This window comes from Nomascus leucogenys, chromosome 6 (genome assembly GCF_006542625.1).
Source record: "Nomascus leucogenys isolate Asia chromosome 6, Asia_NLE_v1, whole genome shotgun sequence".
Classification (NCBI taxonomy): Eukaryota; Metazoa; Chordata; class Mammalia; order Primates; family Hylobatidae; genus Nomascus; species Nomascus leucogenys.
In genome coordinates this window covers 13480892-13499132 of record NC_044386.1, presented here as the reverse complement: position 1 = coordinate 13499132, position 18241 = coordinate 13480892, and the positions used below count along the sequence as shown (strand labels likewise).

Sequence of the window (18241 nt, the reverse complement as noted above, 5' to 3'; positions counted from 1 at the left end):
TCCCCCATGCTGGGGTTGGCTGGGAACACAAGCAGTGAGGCCTGGGCTGGGGGGTTCCTGAGAGTGGACACACCTGGCAACCTGGAGTCTTCTCTTCCATCATCTGCAAACTCTGTGAATGTCTCATCTGTGCCATGGGGGGTGAAGGGGACACAGGAGCTAAGGGGAGAGATCTGGCCTCCTCCGAGCTGCACGGGGGAAGGATGGTGGTGGGGCCACTGGCCAACAGGCTGAGCCGTGACCTCACCAGGCCAGATGTTTAGATGAGGAGCTGCAGAAAGGGGTGGGGTGAGGAGGCAGTCCTGGAGGGAGGACAACAGGGGCACACAGGCACTGTCATTTGGTGTTGATGGAAACACACCCTGGCTTTGCAGTCACACAGTGCTTACCCCAGTGGTCACCTGTTAGAATGTGATGTAGATGAAGCTCCCAACCTTCAGGCATAGGGCCTGGCACATTCATTCATTCATTTAAAGAAGTGACAAGTGATTCTGAGGAGTAACCCCAGTAAAAAAGCTGTGTGCATTTCTAGGAACTCTGAGTAACGGTCCCAGCAAATAAATAAATCTATGTAAAGTGTATACCTTTAAAGTTACGAAGCAAACCAAAAAACCCCAGAACTCGACAACAGGATTCAAATGAACTGCACTCACTTCCCCATGACCGTCTGTGCTGAGAGTCTCCCGCTGAGCAGTTCTGCCATGTTTACAGGGCTCAGTTTAAAGCTCCCCCCGCAACCCTCTGCTCAGGGCCCATCTCCTCTGCTTCTCGCTGGCTCTCAGTGCCGGCCATCTGTGAAGACTCGCTGCTTTCTCTACCGAGCCTACTGTCTAAAACACCTGTGTTGTCTGCAGTTCCTCTATGCCATTTTTAAGTTCAACAGTGTATCTGCAATCATCATTCCTGTTACAATCTGTTTAAGGTGCTTTCATTGAGTTCCTGGACAGTTCCTTGTGGGTCTCCAGTGTTCCTTGGAGTTCATCTAACTGGACTTTTTCAGCTGCCCTGATGGGAGCCTCTGTGTGGAAATACTTGCTAACTAGACCAAGATTTATTCTGCTCTCTCCTCCCCTCCATGAGCTCATTGAATACATTTATTTTTTCCATGAGGATTTTGTATTTGTTATTTGATGAGATGAGATGGGGACTGTTAGGTAGGGGTGAGTGAGAGGGAAAAAAGCCCCTATGTTACCCGATGCACAGCTCCAAGAGGAGAAGGTGTATAGGTGTGCGTGTGTGTGCACGTCTGTGTTTGTGTGTACATGTGTGTGTATGAGACGAAAGGTCTTGTTGGACATGTGAGGAAGCTGAATTTTATTCTCTGACCAAGAGAAAGTCGCAGCAAGAGAGTATGGTAACATTTATGTTTTAGATGAAACGAAAAAGGGCAAGAAGTGAGGTCGGGTGATCAGGTGGTAAGAGTAACGGTAGAAATGAAAAGAGAACATACTTGAAATATATTATTGAGATAAAGTTAACAAAACCGAGTGGGCAGCCTCAAAAAATTAAAAATAGAATTACCATATGTCTCAGTCCATTCCTGCTGCTATAATAAAATACCTTAAACTGGATAACTTATAAAGCACAGAAATTTATTGCTGACAGTTTTCGAGGCTGAGAAGTCCGAGATCCAGCCGCTGGCAGAGTTAGTATTTGAAGAGGGCCTGCTCCTCAAAGATGGTGCCTTCTGTGCCCTCACATGGTGGAAGGACAAAAGGGCTCCCTGGGCCTGCCTCTTTTGTAAGGGTAGTAATCCCATTCTCAAGGGCTCTGCCCTCATGACCTAATTACCACCCAACAGCCCACCTCTTAATACCATCACATTGGGGGTTAGATTTCAACACACGGATTTTGGAAGGACGCAAACATTCAGACAACAGTACCATATGATCCATCAATTGCATTTCTGGGTATACACCCAGAAGGACTGAAAGGAGGGACTTGAAGAGATTACTTGTACATCCATGTTCATAGCAGCATTATTCACAAGAGTCAAAAGGCAGAAGCAACCTGAGCGCCCATCAGCAGATGAATGTTGAACTCAATGTGGCATCTGCATACAAGGGGATGCTATTCAGCCTTAAAAAGAAAGGAAATTGTGACGAATGTTGAACTCAGTGTGGCATCTGCATACGAGGGGATGCTATTCAGCCTTAAAAAGAAAGGAAATTCTGACACAAGTCAGAACACGGAATCTTCTACAAGAAATAAACAGTCCCAAAAGGACAAGACTACATGACTCTCTACTCACATGAGGCACCTACAACAGTCAAACTCATGAAGACAGAAAGGAAAGGGGCAGTGCCAGGGGCTGGGTGGAGAGAGTGGAGGGTTTTGTTCCATGGGCACAGAGGTTCAGTTCTGTAAGATGGAAAAAAGAATTCTAGAGGTGAATGTAATGACGGCTGCACAACAATGTGAAGGTACTTAATGCCACTGATCTGTAGACTTAAGAATGGTTAAGATGATACATTTTGTTATGTGGAGTTTACCAGTTTTTAAAAACTGTGGTGGGCAGTGGAGAGACCCTCACGTGTGTTGGCCATGTTCTTGGGTGAACAAGTGGGGAGATGGAGGGAGAGGGAATTTGAATACTTTAGATTTGAAAAAGTTGCTAAGACAGTCAAGTGGAGAAGTAAACTATTCGGGTGGACAAGAAAATCCTTGGGAGAGAGCTTGGAGAGAAGCAGGGTGGACCCAAAGAAAAGTCAACATTTCGGATAGTTTCGAATGAAAGTATGTCTCTTTCTCATTTTTAACTTGAGTTAGAGAAAATGCCCCATTTGATTAACAGCAATCATGTATCACTACACTTAGGAAAGACAGTCCCTGTGTCTTCTCTTAACTACTGCAGCCAGTCTGGTCAAGCCTGAGAGCTGATCTTGCTAGTGCCCACTGGAGTTGTGGTAAACTATGGGGGACTGTTTTTGGCACAGATTTTACCATAGTAAAAGGTAGCATCCTGAGTTAAAGCCCCTGGGTTTAGAGGCTCAAGTCACCCACAAGCAAAAGGTTTTATTTCTCATGTTTTTTTTCCCCTTAATTTTCTCATTCACTGCAGATGACTCATACTCTGAACTTCGAAATAAAATGCAGGTACTGAACCATACTTTTTCTCTATCCAAAGGAGAAAAAAACCTTTAAAATTGTGAATGACTTTTAGAGTGGTAAAGGTTAATTTTTATAAGTGGGTGTTTTCTTCTAGACATATTTGAAAGCACCAACAAAAAGGCCACCTGTCATCACATTATGGGTTGGTGTAAGGAAATGGCAGTTTTGAATTGGCTTTTGCTCATAAAGCCTTCTAAGAAATCTGAACTCAGAATGTCAGAGCTGGCAAGGCCCTGGGAGGCCATCTGCGGCCGCCCCATCTCAGGCCTCCTGACAGGAAGAACGCACCCTGCAAGCTCACCACTCACTCCTCCCTTGCCACCAAAAGGTCTCTTCTTAAAGCCCATTTCATTTTATTTATTTATTTTTTAGAGATGAGGTCTCACTCTGTTCTCCAGGCTGGAGTGCAGTGGTTTGATCATAGCTCACTGTAGTCTCAAACTCCTGGTTAAAGCCTTATTTTAGGAAAACAAAAAATAAATAAATAAAAAAAACACAAAAAACAAAAAACCAATTCCATGGGGGCTGAGAGGGGCCTTCCAGATTTAACTACGCATGGCAAAGGCTCTGGGCAACAGCAGTGCGGGACACAGGCCTTGCGGTGGTTTTCCAGATGTCCTGAGTGGGGAGTGTGACGGAAGGCCCTCCCCAGGCCAGGGTATGAACTCCTGTCCCACCCTCAAAACACTATCAGTCAAAAAGATTCATGCCGGGCACTCCGGAAATGCATCCGGCAGAGAGTGAGAGATGCTCATTTGCCCAGGTTAGCGACAAGACTATTCTGCTCATTCCTTACTTTTCCTTCTGATCACACTGGAGCTAAATCCCCAGGGACCATTGTGTAGGGCGACTCTTGGTTGGGAAGAAAGGGAAAAGGTGAAAAAAGCAGGGCAGCGTAGGGCAAAGAGGATGTTTTGAACTGTTCTCACTGGAAATATACACATTCTTGATATTTCTGTTTACTTCCTGTGACCAAGACTGTCAATAAATAGATAAAAGTGACAAGTTTTACAAGTTGAGACAATGGGAAGGGAAGAGAACTTGGATTTACTGAGCCATCAACAATGGTGACGTGACACTGATTTCAACAGTGAGCCCATGTACTACACGCTCGAGTGGAGGAGAGTGAAGGGAGGTGAGTGGGCCTCAGCCCGGAATGCACCAGAGACTCGCTGGGGGCACAGACACAGTCTCCAGGCCCAGGCCCCAGCCCCAGAGCCTCTGAGGTAACGGCAGACAGCATAAACGACAATCACAAATAAGAGTGCTGGAGCACAAGGGTTTGCTGAACCCTTATTCAATCCTGCTACGCCCGGCGTCTGTTTAATTCATGACCAAGATGCTAAGATGGAGGAAGGACAGCCAGAGCAAGAGCAGAAGGAGCCATCAGACACGAAGGCTGGCCGGCCCAAAGGACACCCGGACATGCAAGCTTCCAAAGCAAACTTTGTCCACAAAACAGACGGCATCTTTTAAAGAGACTGGGTCTCACTATGATACCCAGGCTGGTTTTGAAATGCTGGCTTCAAGCGATCCTCCCACCTCAGCCTCCCGAGTAGCTGGGTGTCTGCCACCACGCCTGGCTAATTTTTCATATTTTTAATAGAGACGGGGTTTCACCGTGTTGGTCAGGCTGGTCCAAACTTTTGACCCCAGGTAATCCACCCGCCTCAGCTTCCCAAAGTGCTGGGATTACAGGCGTGAGTCACTGCGCCTGGCAGGGAACAATCTTATGAGTTTCCTTGCATTACAGGAAAAAAAAAATTATAATAAATAAATAAATACATAAACAAATAAATAAATAAGGGAAAGAAGAAAAAAATGGGATACAGTTCTGAGCCCCTAACCACTGGCTGGCATAAGTTCACAGCAGGTCTTGCTCATTAAGAAACACCTTCTTGGTAAAAATAATGCATTGGAGGGTTTGTGAGGGGCAGAGTGACTTTCCAGGTACAAGAATGTCAGACAGTATCATAGGGAAAAACAAAATGGTACAACGTACCAACACTAAAAAACCCAACCTCCACCAGAAGTTTTCCGGACAAAGCCAAGTGTGATGAATGCCTAGTTCTTTCGTCTTGGCTAGCCTGCAATTGCGAACACCAGGAAGTAAGAACACACCACAGGAAAGGCACATGCGGAAGAAATCTTTCAGAGCAAGTGTTATTTGAGGCATGCTTAAGTTCACCAGGGCTCCTCTGCAGAACAGACTAATTTCAGGAAAAGTTGTACATTATTTTCAACTCAAATTCAAGGACTTATGCTGATGCAACTTTAGAAGCATTCTGGCAACAGGCTAAAAGCCAGCATGGCCCAGATCTCTAAACGCAAAGGCTCCACGAGAGGAAGCCCACCGCTGTTCCGAATGCACGGGCGCCTTCACCAGAAATGGAAGTGGACACCTCTGGCTTTTGGCCAAAGTCTGAAAATCCTCTGCCTTTCGCTTCAGATTTCTGGAGAAACAACAGCCTAATTCTTCCTGTTTCTTACCGAGGTGACAGTAAACTCACATTTAGGCCCTGAGAAATCTGGAACATGGCTTGGCCTATAATCAATCAGGGGAGCTGATCAGTAGCTGTTTTCTCTTGCAGCTTCATTAGCTCCCTGGAATGACTAACCCTCTGGAGCCAGGGGATGGCCTCCAGGAGGTGTCATGACACACAGAAGAAGGCACAGATGACAAAGGAAGGAAGCAACTGGAATGTTCCAAAATCAGTGTTCTTCTCTAACCTGATGTCGTATCTCACTACACCACCCTGGAAGTGAGGAGATCACTCATTCTTTCTGAGTCACGGGTGAAATCCTCATTTCCTCTTCAGGTGCTGATGGACTAGAAATGCCCGGACAGTCAGTGACCATGTGCTGAAGGCACAGCTGACAAGGAAGCTCACGCACACTAACAGGCAGCAAAGGCGTGGAGACAGAGCGCTCCAGGGTCTCTTCCAGTAGGCGTCTGCCACCCACACCCTACTGATTCCTACCTTTGTGGTTGAAGATGCCCTCCATTTCCATGCTACTTCGGGAGTGGGCGATGCACAGTGAGCCACAGGGGACCAGGCCTTCTGCCGCCGGGGAGCGGTCAGTGGTCCGCACCAGACACCAGTCAGGCTTGTCATGCGGCCGCTCTAGAACTTCCACGGTCTGGCCCCGTCGGATGGTCAGCTCATTGCTGTTGCAAGCGGTGAAGTCATGGATCACCACTGTCAGCTCACAGCCACCAGAGAGCTGGGGGGAACAGAGGAGGAGAGGACAGGTCAGCCAGTGTGAGCCACGGTGTCTTCAGGTACAGCTGGGGACTCCTCCAGGTGGGTTCCTGCCACCCTGCCCCAGAGTGAGCTGAGTGCTCCGAGGCTGTGCGATCACTGCACTCCCCATATGAAAATATGATTTTCATAAGTGCTTCCAAATTTCTTGAACCTGAGACATTCTATTTCCTTCCTCACAAAGTGGTATTATATATACACTCGTTTTTTAACTTACAGCAAACTAAAAAAAACTCTGCTTGAAGGCTATCTGGGGGATTAACATGAAATACGGTGATAAAATGAGATAAAGTTCTGTTCCAAATTTCTGTTCTGACCCAGTGTTGGGCGTTCCATGCTTTGGAGTATGTGGACTCTTTAAGCATCCCTTGGGTCAGGAAAGAGGCAGCCACAAGAACGGGACTGAACAGGCAATGGGCTGTGACCCTGAAACCGAAGCAAAGCACACCTGTCTCTCTTCAGAATCCTTCAAGCACCCCCTCCTGCTTGTCCAGGGCTCCCCTTGGTGTGGCTCCTGAGGCCCTCTGCCCTCTGCCCTCAGATTCCTTCTAGGCCCCCCACTCCAGGCCTCAACACGCAGCAGGCACCACAGCCTCTGCAGACATCGGCTCGTTTCCCAGAGGTCCTGGATTTTCTGGCCTTCTGTTCCTCCAGCCTGACGTTCCTTTCCCTCCTTCTCTCCTTTTACCACGCTCACTCTCACCTATGCCTGCTGAAACTCTTCCAGTCCTTCGAAGCTCATCCATAAACTCTCTAACAACACACACCCCATGGCCTCTGCCGGTAAAACAAGTGCATGGTCTTCTCATGACTGTCTGCTTCAGATGGCCTGAGCCCTGGTGTGTGTTCCCTGAGACAGTAAACTCCGTGGGGACAGGGCTCATGTGCTCATTCACATCCCTCCTACCTAAGAATCTCTTCATTTATTTTTCTACGTAAGAATCCTGAGAGCAGCTCCCGGTCTCTGGACTGTCCCAGGTTCTGTCTCTGCTGTTTCTCCACTTGTCCCGCTGCACGGACTCTTCAACCACACCCTCAAGCTGACTCTTCCCCAGCAAGCGTCCCAACCACAGACTACTTCCGATCCCTGCTGGGCAACTGGATGCTTCCCTGTCCCCACAATGCAGAGTCTAGGACATGACTCATGATGCCCTCCCACCGCCTAAATCTCTTTTTCTTCCGGTGTTGTCTTTTGGGTAACAGTATCACCACCAAGTCACTCAAGCTAAAAAAACCCCACTCTTTTCCCTCCAAATGCTGTCGAGCAGATGCTGGGCGGCGCTCCGATCACTTCCTTTCTCTGCACCCCCATACCAATCACTTCACTGGGTCCCGCAGGGGCTCCTGAGCGGCCTCCCTGACAGACTCCAGGTTCTCCTTCCAAGCCATCTAAACACTGCTGGCAGGAGACCTTCTAAAAACACGTCATCCTCTTATGCAAAACCCTCACACACAAAGGCCTTGGCATAGGACGCAAAGGTCCCCCCAGCGGCCAGAAGCATCTCCCTCCTCCTCCTGAGGGGTCCTGCCTGTCAGTGGCCCACACCATCCCTCTTGCTGAAAGCCCCCATGTCCCCTCTATTCTAAGCTCCCCACTGGCTCCCAGAAGTCCCTCTCGTGCCTGTCCTCCGTGGCACCTCAATTCTGAAGTGAGCCATAGCTGGAGTTACACGTGTATGTGTCTGCCTTCATCACCAGAAGCAGGCTCCCCCTGCTCTTCTGTGAACTTTCCATCCCTGGCCTGGGAGGGCGGAGATGGGGCTGGGCACAGTCACCCTGAGTCCGCCAGTGCCAATGGTGGTAGGCATGTGACTTAGAGAAGCTGTTAGGAGTGGGGCTCCTCCTCAGCCTGCCTCACACTGTGCTCTGCATCCGGCTAGCATTCCAGTATTTGTGAAATGAAAAAGAAAAGATACATATGCTCTAAAAATGAAGGCACTGCATTTGAAAACCCGAAACAAAGCCTGGATTTTCCTCACTGGCTTCAGGAGCTCACTCTGCCTGTGCTTAGCCTGCAGACACTCAGCTGTCCCCTGTCGCCTCTTGCTAAAGGGCAGCAGCCCAGACAAACCACAGGGACACAAGAGTGTGCTGTGGGCTATGGGGCTGGCTGTGGGAGTGAGAGAAGGGAGGAGGAAATGGCCCAGCCTCCTGCTGGGAAACATTCCTGTTGGGAGTCCACTGAGCACAAGCCCACACCCAGAGACCCAGGAGCCCGTGCATCCTCCGATGGCTCACACTCCCGCTGTGTTCTGGGGCTGCCCCCTTGTGCTGAGGACCTCTGGGAGCCTCTGCCATGCTCTGTGCTGTTGATTATCCTCCTGTTGTAGGAGCCTGTCTTTTAAGAGAAAGTTCAGATATTCAGAATAAGAAACACATGTCCACTAGACAACCACAAAGATCAAAACAAAACCAAACTCTTCCACCATGAAGCACAGTATCGACAAAGTGAATCAGCTTTGCTAGGCCACAAGGAAAATTTTCATAAATCCCCTTCTCAGTCTTACAAACTTCTCTGTGGAAAACCCATGCTAAATTTTACAGGTCTCTGGACAATCAAAGATGCTAATGTTAAAAGCTCAAAGGCAGAGGCCCAGCCTGGAAAAGAACTTTCCTTATAGAACCACACTCATGGAGTGGTTAGTCCTGTGACTTAGAGCTGGGGTGCTTCCTGTTCCGGGAACACAGGACCGGTCTTCAGGCCATGAAGGAGCGTCCAGATTGCCACGGCCCCTTGGACCTGCCCTTCCCAGGCCTCTGGGTCTGGCTACAGCTCCCCAGTGATGCCACCCGCTGCTTCACTGAACGCATGTGAGAAGCTCCCAGCAGAAACCCACTGGGCTTCCCTGACATTCTTCCAGCAGCCCCCACTCCCAGACGCTGGGAAGTGCACTGTCTCATCACCTGCCCTCTGGCTGCCTCATTCTCCAGAGTCTTATTAATTTTCCAGACAGCTCAAAGCCATGGGCTGCGAGTGGGGGAAGGGTGGGAAGGGGAGAGAGGGGCTGCCCAGGAAGGAGGATTAAGCTAGACTTTATTTCTGGCACTGACTTTTTAGGCCCTTAAAGAGTAATCAAAAACTATTGGAAACATCTGTGTACTTGACAGGCCATAAGAAATAAAAATCAAGCATGTTCTGCCAAAGAATCATATACAATATTAAAATTCCTTTTTAAAGGCTTTTGAGAACTTGTTAAGAAAATCCAACAACAGAATAATATTTCAAACGGCGTTACAATTATTTTAAAAATCTTCCCATCTCCCAGTAAATCAACTGGCTTTACCCGAAAAGAGAGGCTCCACACCACTAAGGGGAGGATTAAATGGGTGTTTTCTAGCCCAGAGAAGAGCTGTCCTGTGGATGCGCCTCAATGCTCACATTTGAATATTTTTAACTTATTGCTGCAAAACATCTTTGAAACCAGGTTTGCTAATTTAAAAAAAAAAAAACTTTGTTGTGTACAAAAGACTTGTAATAACTATTTTGAGGAAGCAATGCAAATTGTTACTGCTTTTTAAGAAAAATTAAACTCCGAACTAGAAAACATTCAGCCACTATCTTGTATGTTGTGTCTGACAGAGGTCTTGGCTTTCAGAGAATTTCTACCCCCAGCTGAAAGAGTTACCATTTTATTTATCTAGTTTAAAAATTCCCTTTTCTTTCTAACCATATTTTGTGCAAGTTCTCATAGTATCTTTGTTGCTTCTATATATTTAATGGGTTTTATATCATGGGCCCCCACCACATGCATTGAATTTAGGATTGCAATTTGTGAAAATCTCGCTTTCCACGACTCACATATCAGAAGACACATTTTTTTAAACCTTTCAACTTTTCACTATTAAAAAAATGAATGTGGTGACTAACAAGCATGACAACAAAACAGCCTTAATTGGACCAGGGGCCAGGGACCCACTACCAATGTGCCTCCTCCAAAGACTACACCACGTCCCTCTTTAGGCCCAGACATATGGACAATTAGCAAAATCAAATCGGTTCCTTTTCCGAATTCTTCCCAGAATTACTGAAAATAAACAACTTACTGTGTTTCACCAGAGAGAATGAAATACTCATCTCTGGTTGCAAGCATGTGAACCTTCAACAATTACCACACAGAATAGAATTCTACTTTTCATGTTTTCCAAAGAAACCATGTCATATCACTGTCTTGGATGAACGTAGTTAATGGCTGTAACTAACAAGAATGTGGCTGGGGACTTCTCACACTGCGAGTTGTCACGTCTTCCTTTGCTCCTTCGAACACCCCCGCCCTGGACACTACAATGAGGCATGTATGGCTCAAGAACATATGGCTCTCGATAGACAGCGGCAACACCTGGTTTCAATTACCAAGCTCCGCCTGAGGAAGAGGGGGCTCTCTCAGACTGGGGTGGTGGGTGATGCAGTCTTTGCTGCAAACAATTCTACTTCAAGAACAAGAGTCTAATGTGGTAAAGATCAACTGCAGGTGGGTTCTGACCAATTTTCTGAGAGCAATTCAAAAGCAAAAGGGGAATGTGGCCTAATAAAAGCCATTTTCCCCTAAAGAACAAAGTGTATTAACTCCCGTGAACTGTCACATCCTACAGCCCACTACAGTTCAGTCATTCAGAAACCTCACAAAAGGGTCTTGCAGTTCCGTGAAGGTTTCACACAGAGTAGGCCAAAAAATGATTACTTGGTTAAAGGGAATTAGAGTACAGTGCTATTACTAGCAATGGTTACAAAAAAGGGCAACTATAAGCAGCCAGAACAATTTCCCTAATCAATGCTATTATGCCCCAGGCTCTCACCCACCCAAGCTTCTCCACAGGGCAACTTCACGGAGACTGGGGCTGATCAGCAGCTGTTCTAACGTGAACAACAGGCCCTCCGTGCTCACGCCAACGCCCAAGCTGCTTTACATATGGCCAAATTCCAAGAAGAAGCGCTCACTAAAATCTGCCACTTAGAGTTTAAAAGAGGAGGACTATTGTGATAGGCTCCGACACACTAGGGGTACAGAAAGAAACCTGTGAGGACATAAAAATGGTGAAGACGGTAAACTTTGTTACTTTTTTTTTTAACCACAATTAAAGTAAAGAAAAAAAATCTGTGAGAAAAAAGTTTTCAAAACCAGCAGCTTACCATACTCAACACTGTACCTGGAAAAGAACGAGTGAAGACAGTGTTTGAGGATGCCAGTCCCTCCACTGTCTACTCACATGCTCACACACTGCTGTTCTGATGTGAAAGATGATCTTGGAAGACTTGAGTGTGTTATGTTATATACATGAATTGGAATGAAATAGATGAAAAAAGGCTGCATTTAAAAGATACAACTAAAAAGGTTAGGCAAACCAGAGACATGGCAGCTCCCATGCATTAGGCTTCGAGGGTTCACAGAAGCTCACCTGGAACAACGTTGTATTCTTGCTTTTAGCATATCCCAATGAGAAATGCCGGAGGTGCTGTGCAGGCCCTACAGGAGGCCCTGCGGTGTGCCAGGTAAACACTTTTTGGCTATGAAGTGGAAAAGGGAACGAGCACGGGGAAGAAGCAAACAGTTGAAAAACACCTGCCTCACTTAGTGCACTCCCCTAGGCTCTGGAAAGCAAGAAACTTCTTAGGACAATTTAAGAAGTTTCTTAGCCAAAGAAACCTGTTGGCTGTATTTCCTGAGTGACCAAAGCCATCTTTTATTCAGGAAACTTAATTTGAAATATCTCTTTTTGTCTTTCATGGAGGGACAATGATCTGAGATCTAATGTTAACTAGCTGACCTCAACCAGCTAATGTTAACCAGCTGACTGGGCCCTCACCAGGAAGACCAACCAGAATAAACACCTGCTTCAAGTCTGAATCATAACTTTATCACTGTCTCCAACTGTAACTTTGATCATGTTATGTAAAATTTACATTAAATAGCACTTTTCAGTGCTCTACTATTTTACAAACACTTAATTTGTAATATTTCTAACCAAACTTAAAAAAAGTCTGTCTTTTCTTAGAACTGAGGCTTTCTACTTCTGCCTGGGGGATTTTGTTTTTCTGATTGGGTAACTGAAATGATCAAAGATAACATTCAGTTTGTGGTTTTATAAGAGAACTTAAAAACTCATCTAAAAAATACTACAAAAAGCCACATCACTTAGAAAAACAGAAAACAAAGATGAGTAAAAGAAGGAAGCAGACGTCACATGGAACCCATCACTCAGAGCTCGCCAGGGGAGCGGGGCTCTGTCTCCTTCATTCATTCTTGTGCGCTGAATGCCTATCAAGGGGACGGCACCCAGTGGGTGGCCAATACATATCTGAGAATAAATGAACCCACCCTTTGAATATTAGGTCACTGTATACGCATGCAGCTAGATGAAAGATGAACAGCTGGAAAGGTGCTTTACGCAAGACTCTCCCCCTTCTGCAGTAATTGTGCCCATTCTACATACAGAATTTTGCAGTTGAGCCACCACGATTCATCAGGCCAGGCACTGAGGTAGAGCATTTCATTCTTAGGACACCTTCCAGATCCTAACAAGTACAATACGATCAACAGCTAAATCCACTGTAGCCCCACGAGTGTGCAGATGAAGGAAGGGGAGGCTGAAACTGACAGTAACCTGCAACAGCAGCAATGCCGGCCAACAGCCCGAGTGAGGCAGGAGGAAGCCATCAGTATAACAGAGACGCAGAAACTGAATATTTATTCAGTGCTTAGAACATGCTAGTCACTGATCTAAATATACGTGAGCAGTACTATCATCCCCATTTACAGGTGAGGAAACTGAGGTTCAGAGAGGTGAGGTGACTTGCTCAAGACCACCAGCTGCTGAGGCAGAGGCCAGAGGTTTGCTGGTGGGTACATCCTCGCTTTTGATTGCCTGCTCTTACATGTGTTGTATATGCTATGCCACTGCCAGGTACACTCTGAGCAGAGGAAGGTCAACTGCGGTTGGGAGTGCTCTTTATAAAGGATGTTAAAATAAGCACCATCCTATGAAAAAGGCTTCTGAATCAGATGACTCAATTTCATGCTTACATGGGGCAAACTTATCTGAGGTCCTGGGAAACTCAGATCCCTGGGCTGGCCAGGAGGCAGACAGCATCCTCTCTGAGCAGCTCCAGCCAGAGGGGAGGGTGTGGGGCACCTTTGTGCCTGGCCGTGCAGCCCTACGCCTTCCATGCGGTGAATAGAGGCAGAACGCAGGATTCCAAGACAACCTCGGGAGGCTGAATGCAAGCATCATTAGATATATACCCTTACCCAAGATGGTGAATTAGGCCATATTTCAAAATGTATTGGCATTAACTACTTTACATACTACCTCGATGCTGCAATTTATGTAAGTCCAACCAAGTTCCTGGAGTGTAGAACGTCACTTGACAGAAAGAGCTGATTGCTTTCCTAAATTTTAAAATACATGGAATCTTGGCCAGGCACGGTGGCTCACGCCTGTAATCCTAGCACTTTGGGAGGCCGAGGTGGGTGGATCACCTGGGGTCAGGAGTTCGAGACCAGCCTGGCCAACATGGCAAAACCCCATCTCTACCAAAAGTACAAAAATTAGCTGGGTGTGGTGGTACGTGCCTGTAATCTCAGCTACAAGGTGGGCTGAGGCAGGAGAATCACTTGAACCTGGGAGGCAGAGGTTGCAGTGAGCAAAAGTCGTGCCACTGTACTCCAGCCTGGGAGACAGAGCAAGACTATCTCAAAAAAAGAAAAAGAAAGAAAAGAAAAAACAATACATAGAACCTCATGTCTCCAACACAGTGCTAAGGCTTCATTAAGAATAACTGAAACTGGCTGGATGCAGTGGGGCTCACAACTATAATCCCAGGGTTTTGAGAGGCTGAGGTGGGAGGATTGCTTGAGTTCAGGAGTTTGAGGCCAGCCTGGGAAACACAGTTCGATCCTGTCTCTACAAAAATAAAAAAAAACTAGCCAGGCATAGTAGTGTACACTTATGGTCCTAGCTACCTGGGGGACCAGGCAAGGATCACTTGAGCCTAGGAGTTCAGGACTACAGTGAGCTCTGATCACACCACTGCACTCCAGCCTGGGCGACAAAGTGAGATCCTGCCTCAGGAATTTAAAAACAGAGTGACTGAAACCAGTTATGTTTTTAAATATGTGAATCCATATATTCACGTTATAAGCTTGGGACAGGGGTTCCACATGAAGTTATCAGTCTCAACGGAATTTCTCACTCATTAGAAATAAGAACCATACGGCTTAAGATTCGAAAGACAGCTCACACCTGGGCCCTGCTGGCTCGGGCCAGCTTTTCCACAGGATACCTCATCTCGCCTCAGCCATTTTTCCATGTTGGCCTCAAGATGCTTTGTTCTACAATACAGTTTGAGTCCCATGTTTTCTATTTTCTTTGTAATATGGATTTTAGTTTAATGATTATAAATCACAGACTAATAAGGAAGAGACAGGGAAAAATTTTTAAAGATGTTTCTTTAGTAAAAATACTGAGCTCCAAATTCAGCTCTTGCATGAAATAATAAGGCCTGGAAAATGACAGATGATTAAATGCATGTTCCGTGTCTAGCTGTGGCCCTCTGCTGCTGCGAGGCCTTGCAGAGGGCCTGGATCTTTGCAGTGCCCCACGCCTGGCTCAGCGCTCTCCTCCCTACCGCAGGGAGATGCACTCAGGACAGATGAGATAAGAATCTGGAAAGCGCTTGATTTCTTTGGAATCCAAATTATATTTTCATAAGATCATTGTATTAGGCTAAGTACCATGGAGATCAGCAAGAATCAGTACTAAATTCACTTCTGGAACAAAGAGAAGGCATATTTTAAAACTGATGTTTTCAAAGTAGGAAACGTGCTGCTGGGGCCTGTGGCTCATGGCCGTGGCCTGGCTAAACCCCGCTCTGCTGACAGTGCTCCCTGGAAAGAGAGTGTCTCCAGGGCCCCTCCTTCAGACTCTCCCTAAACCTTGTGTGCCTCATCTGAGAATTACTAACAGCCCTGGCAGATAACTTTTGCCTTCAGAATTCTCCAAGAGGCCGAGTCAAAAACATCCCCCCGCCCAGTTTCTGAAATGAAACCAAATTCCATGATAACAACTAACTAATAACAGACATCATAAATTAAGTCAAACAGACAGAATGTCGTTAAGTGATTTCCCTTGCCAGATCCATCTGCCTGCGTTATCAGAGGCTGCTTAAACTTAAACTACGTAGGGCAGAAAGAACTTCGAGACTCAGGAAAATTACCGTCACCGGAGATGGGGTTGCTGGTTAAGCCTAGTTCAGAGGGACAGTGCATTTTGCAAACTGACTAGGGAAAGGATGGAGTCCTTGATTTTCAAAATGTATTCTTGAGTCATCTAATGACCCTCAACTGTTCTACTGGAGAGGCATAAGGAGGAAGATGGCTAAGAGAAAACCTCACAGAAGCAGAGCACACACAAACGCAGGCACATGTGGGCAGCAAACGTGCACCTTCTTGTTTGTAAGGCCGCATGGGTACGTCCTCTCCAAATTCTGACTTATTGGCAAGTCTCATACGCCGTTTAATCCCAAATGCGGGTCTCCAGAACAGAATAAGACACCCGTTGTGGTTCTGTTCTCACAAGACGACATTTCATCCTTTCTGTGCTTTAGAGCCTACTAAGGACCGATGCTCTCAGCAAGTGGCATTAAGAAAATTTGCCAGGTCTGTTTAAGAAACTGAGTCTGGAGTGTCATTCCTTCAAGATGGTTAACAACCATGAGAATACCAGGGTGAGCATCGCTGCGTGGCAGGCTGTGGTCCTCAGTAAGAAAGAGCCTCCCAGGAGCGGGGCTGGAGAGGCGATGGCGGAACTGGCAGGAGAGACCCTTCAGGGATTTCTTTTTTTTTTTTTTCTTTTGAGAAGGAGTCTTGCTCTGTCTCCCAGGCTGGAGTGCAGTGGCCTGATCTTGGCTCACTGCAAGCTCCACCTGCTGGGTTCACACCATTCTCCTGCCTCAGCCTCCCGAGTAGCTGGGACTACAGGTGCCCGCCGCCACACCCGGCTAATTTTTTATATTTTTAGTAGAGACGGGGTTTCACCATGTTAGCCAGGATGGTCTCGATCTCCTGACCTTGTGATCTGCTCGCCTTGGCCTCCCAAAGTGCTGAGATTACAGGCGTGAGCCACCGTGCGCTCGGCTGACCCTTCAGGGATTTCTGAGCTCAGGAGTGAAGTTTAGGGACAACACATCAGATGACGTCAAGAGAAACTGGTGAATTATCTTCACAGATAAAGAGTATCTCATAGGGAGTTTTCTTAACATTTTCATACGCTAGTGGACTGCCAGGGTAAAATTATGCTTTTTTTTTTTTTTTTGGCAAACCTATACTTTTCTGGTAGATTTATTCTTCCTCTCTCATTGGATACAAATATAATGTGCTGTATTCCCAGTTCACGTAAGCCCTCCCTAATATGCTATAACAGATGTGAAGTCGTGCTAATTTCACTACTCCTAACTCCAGGATAGAGACTTATTTCTGTTCAAGCTGCTGGGGAATCCCAATCAGCCATGAGCCTTAGGGGCCAGGGCTGTGCTGGGGCTGAGAGGAGGTGGGTGCCAGCCAAGGAATTCTCCATACGCAGGAGATAAGTCGTGGCACCAGCAACTCTGTCCGGAATAATGAACTGGAGACTCCAGAGCCCCTTCCTGGATAGAGGGGTCATTTCCAGACTCCCAGGAACCCATTTATCCGAAAACTACGCAAGGAAACAAGTTACCCTTGCCTCTTAGACCAACTTCCAAAAAAGGAACCCTCCAAAGCTAACTTTTCCACTTAGTTCTTTAGCAATTTCATTCAAAAAATTTACTTTTTTTTTTTTTTAAAAAAAAAGAATAAACTTTTGAACTCATGTCTAGGGTAAATCCAGAGAAGACCCCTAGGAGTTTATCTTAAGAATGGGAATTTGGGGCTTGACGGTGATCTCAAACGGTCTGGAAATGCCCTGAATGCAGGCCACTTTCCCACACACTTGAGCAACTGTGATTCAACTTTCCTTTCAGGTGGCAGCCTCATGTAAATTCACCAGATAATCCCCTTGATAACTTTATTAAAAAGTAAAATAAAATAAAAAATTTATCAATATTACTCTAACAAAGTGTTTCCAAGCTCAAACTTTATTTCTTTAACCTCAATGGCCATAGGTGGGGTCTCGGGGAGAAATGCTATTAGGCATCAGATGCCTGAACATGTCATTTATCTTATTTCTTTTTACTACATGCCAAGAAATATTTGCTGAATGCCAATACATAGGGCCTTGAACAAAATAAAATGAGAAATTCTTTTTATTCTCTGGTCTTGTCATTCTAACCACTCCAAGTTCTAGGACCTATTGTTTAGTGAACCCAAAAAGTATAATGAGAAAAAAATCTAATCACTTAAACTAGGATATTGAAAATGGAATCACTGCAGCAGAGCAAGATTTTAAATCTACTGACTCCTGTCCTAGAAACTAGAACACTACATATCATGAAACCTTCTGCAAAACCAAGTGAGAAAAGGCCAGTCTGGGACTAAAAGATGTGCCACGGAAATAACCTTCCAAATACTGGACTCTGTCGTCTGTCTGAATCAATTCCTAAGGACGGTGAGGTCAGGGCATTGTTCCCTCCTACCAATGAGTGGGCTGCGGAAATGATGTGCAGAGAATAGACTCCCGGGTCTCATGATGGGGACAAAGGTCTCATGAAATGAGGTCTGACTTGTATCGGAGAATGAGAAGCTCAGTAATTCTGGGCTCATAAATAAACCCCCTATTTACTGTCAATTTTTAACAAAAGAATTCAGTCTAGCATTCTAGGAATATAACAGAACACACTAGTCTTGGCAGGAACAGAAGACTTCATTAACATCTACGTTCCCCACTGGCTGACAGAG

At 46.1% G+C, this 18241-nt stretch overlaps 1 protein-coding gene across 5 annotated transcripts in view; it reads right to left on the bottom strand.

Moving 5' to 3' along the window:
* Positions 1–18241, bottom strand: part of TRIO (trio Rho guanine nucleotide exchange factor) — a 363663-nt gene that overhangs the window by 83219 nt on the left and 262203 nt on the right. For all 5 annotated transcript variants that reach the window (XR_004030403.1, XM_030813916.1, XM_030813917.1 and 2 more), the window contains exon 34: positions 6093–6336. Coding sequence is in view for 4 of the 5 variants with exons in the window: in XM_030813916.1 (XP_030669776.1) it covers positions 6093–6336 (244 nt within the window). In the remaining variant the exon portion in view is untranslated. The remainder of the gene's footprint in view (positions 1–6092; positions 6337–18241) is intronic.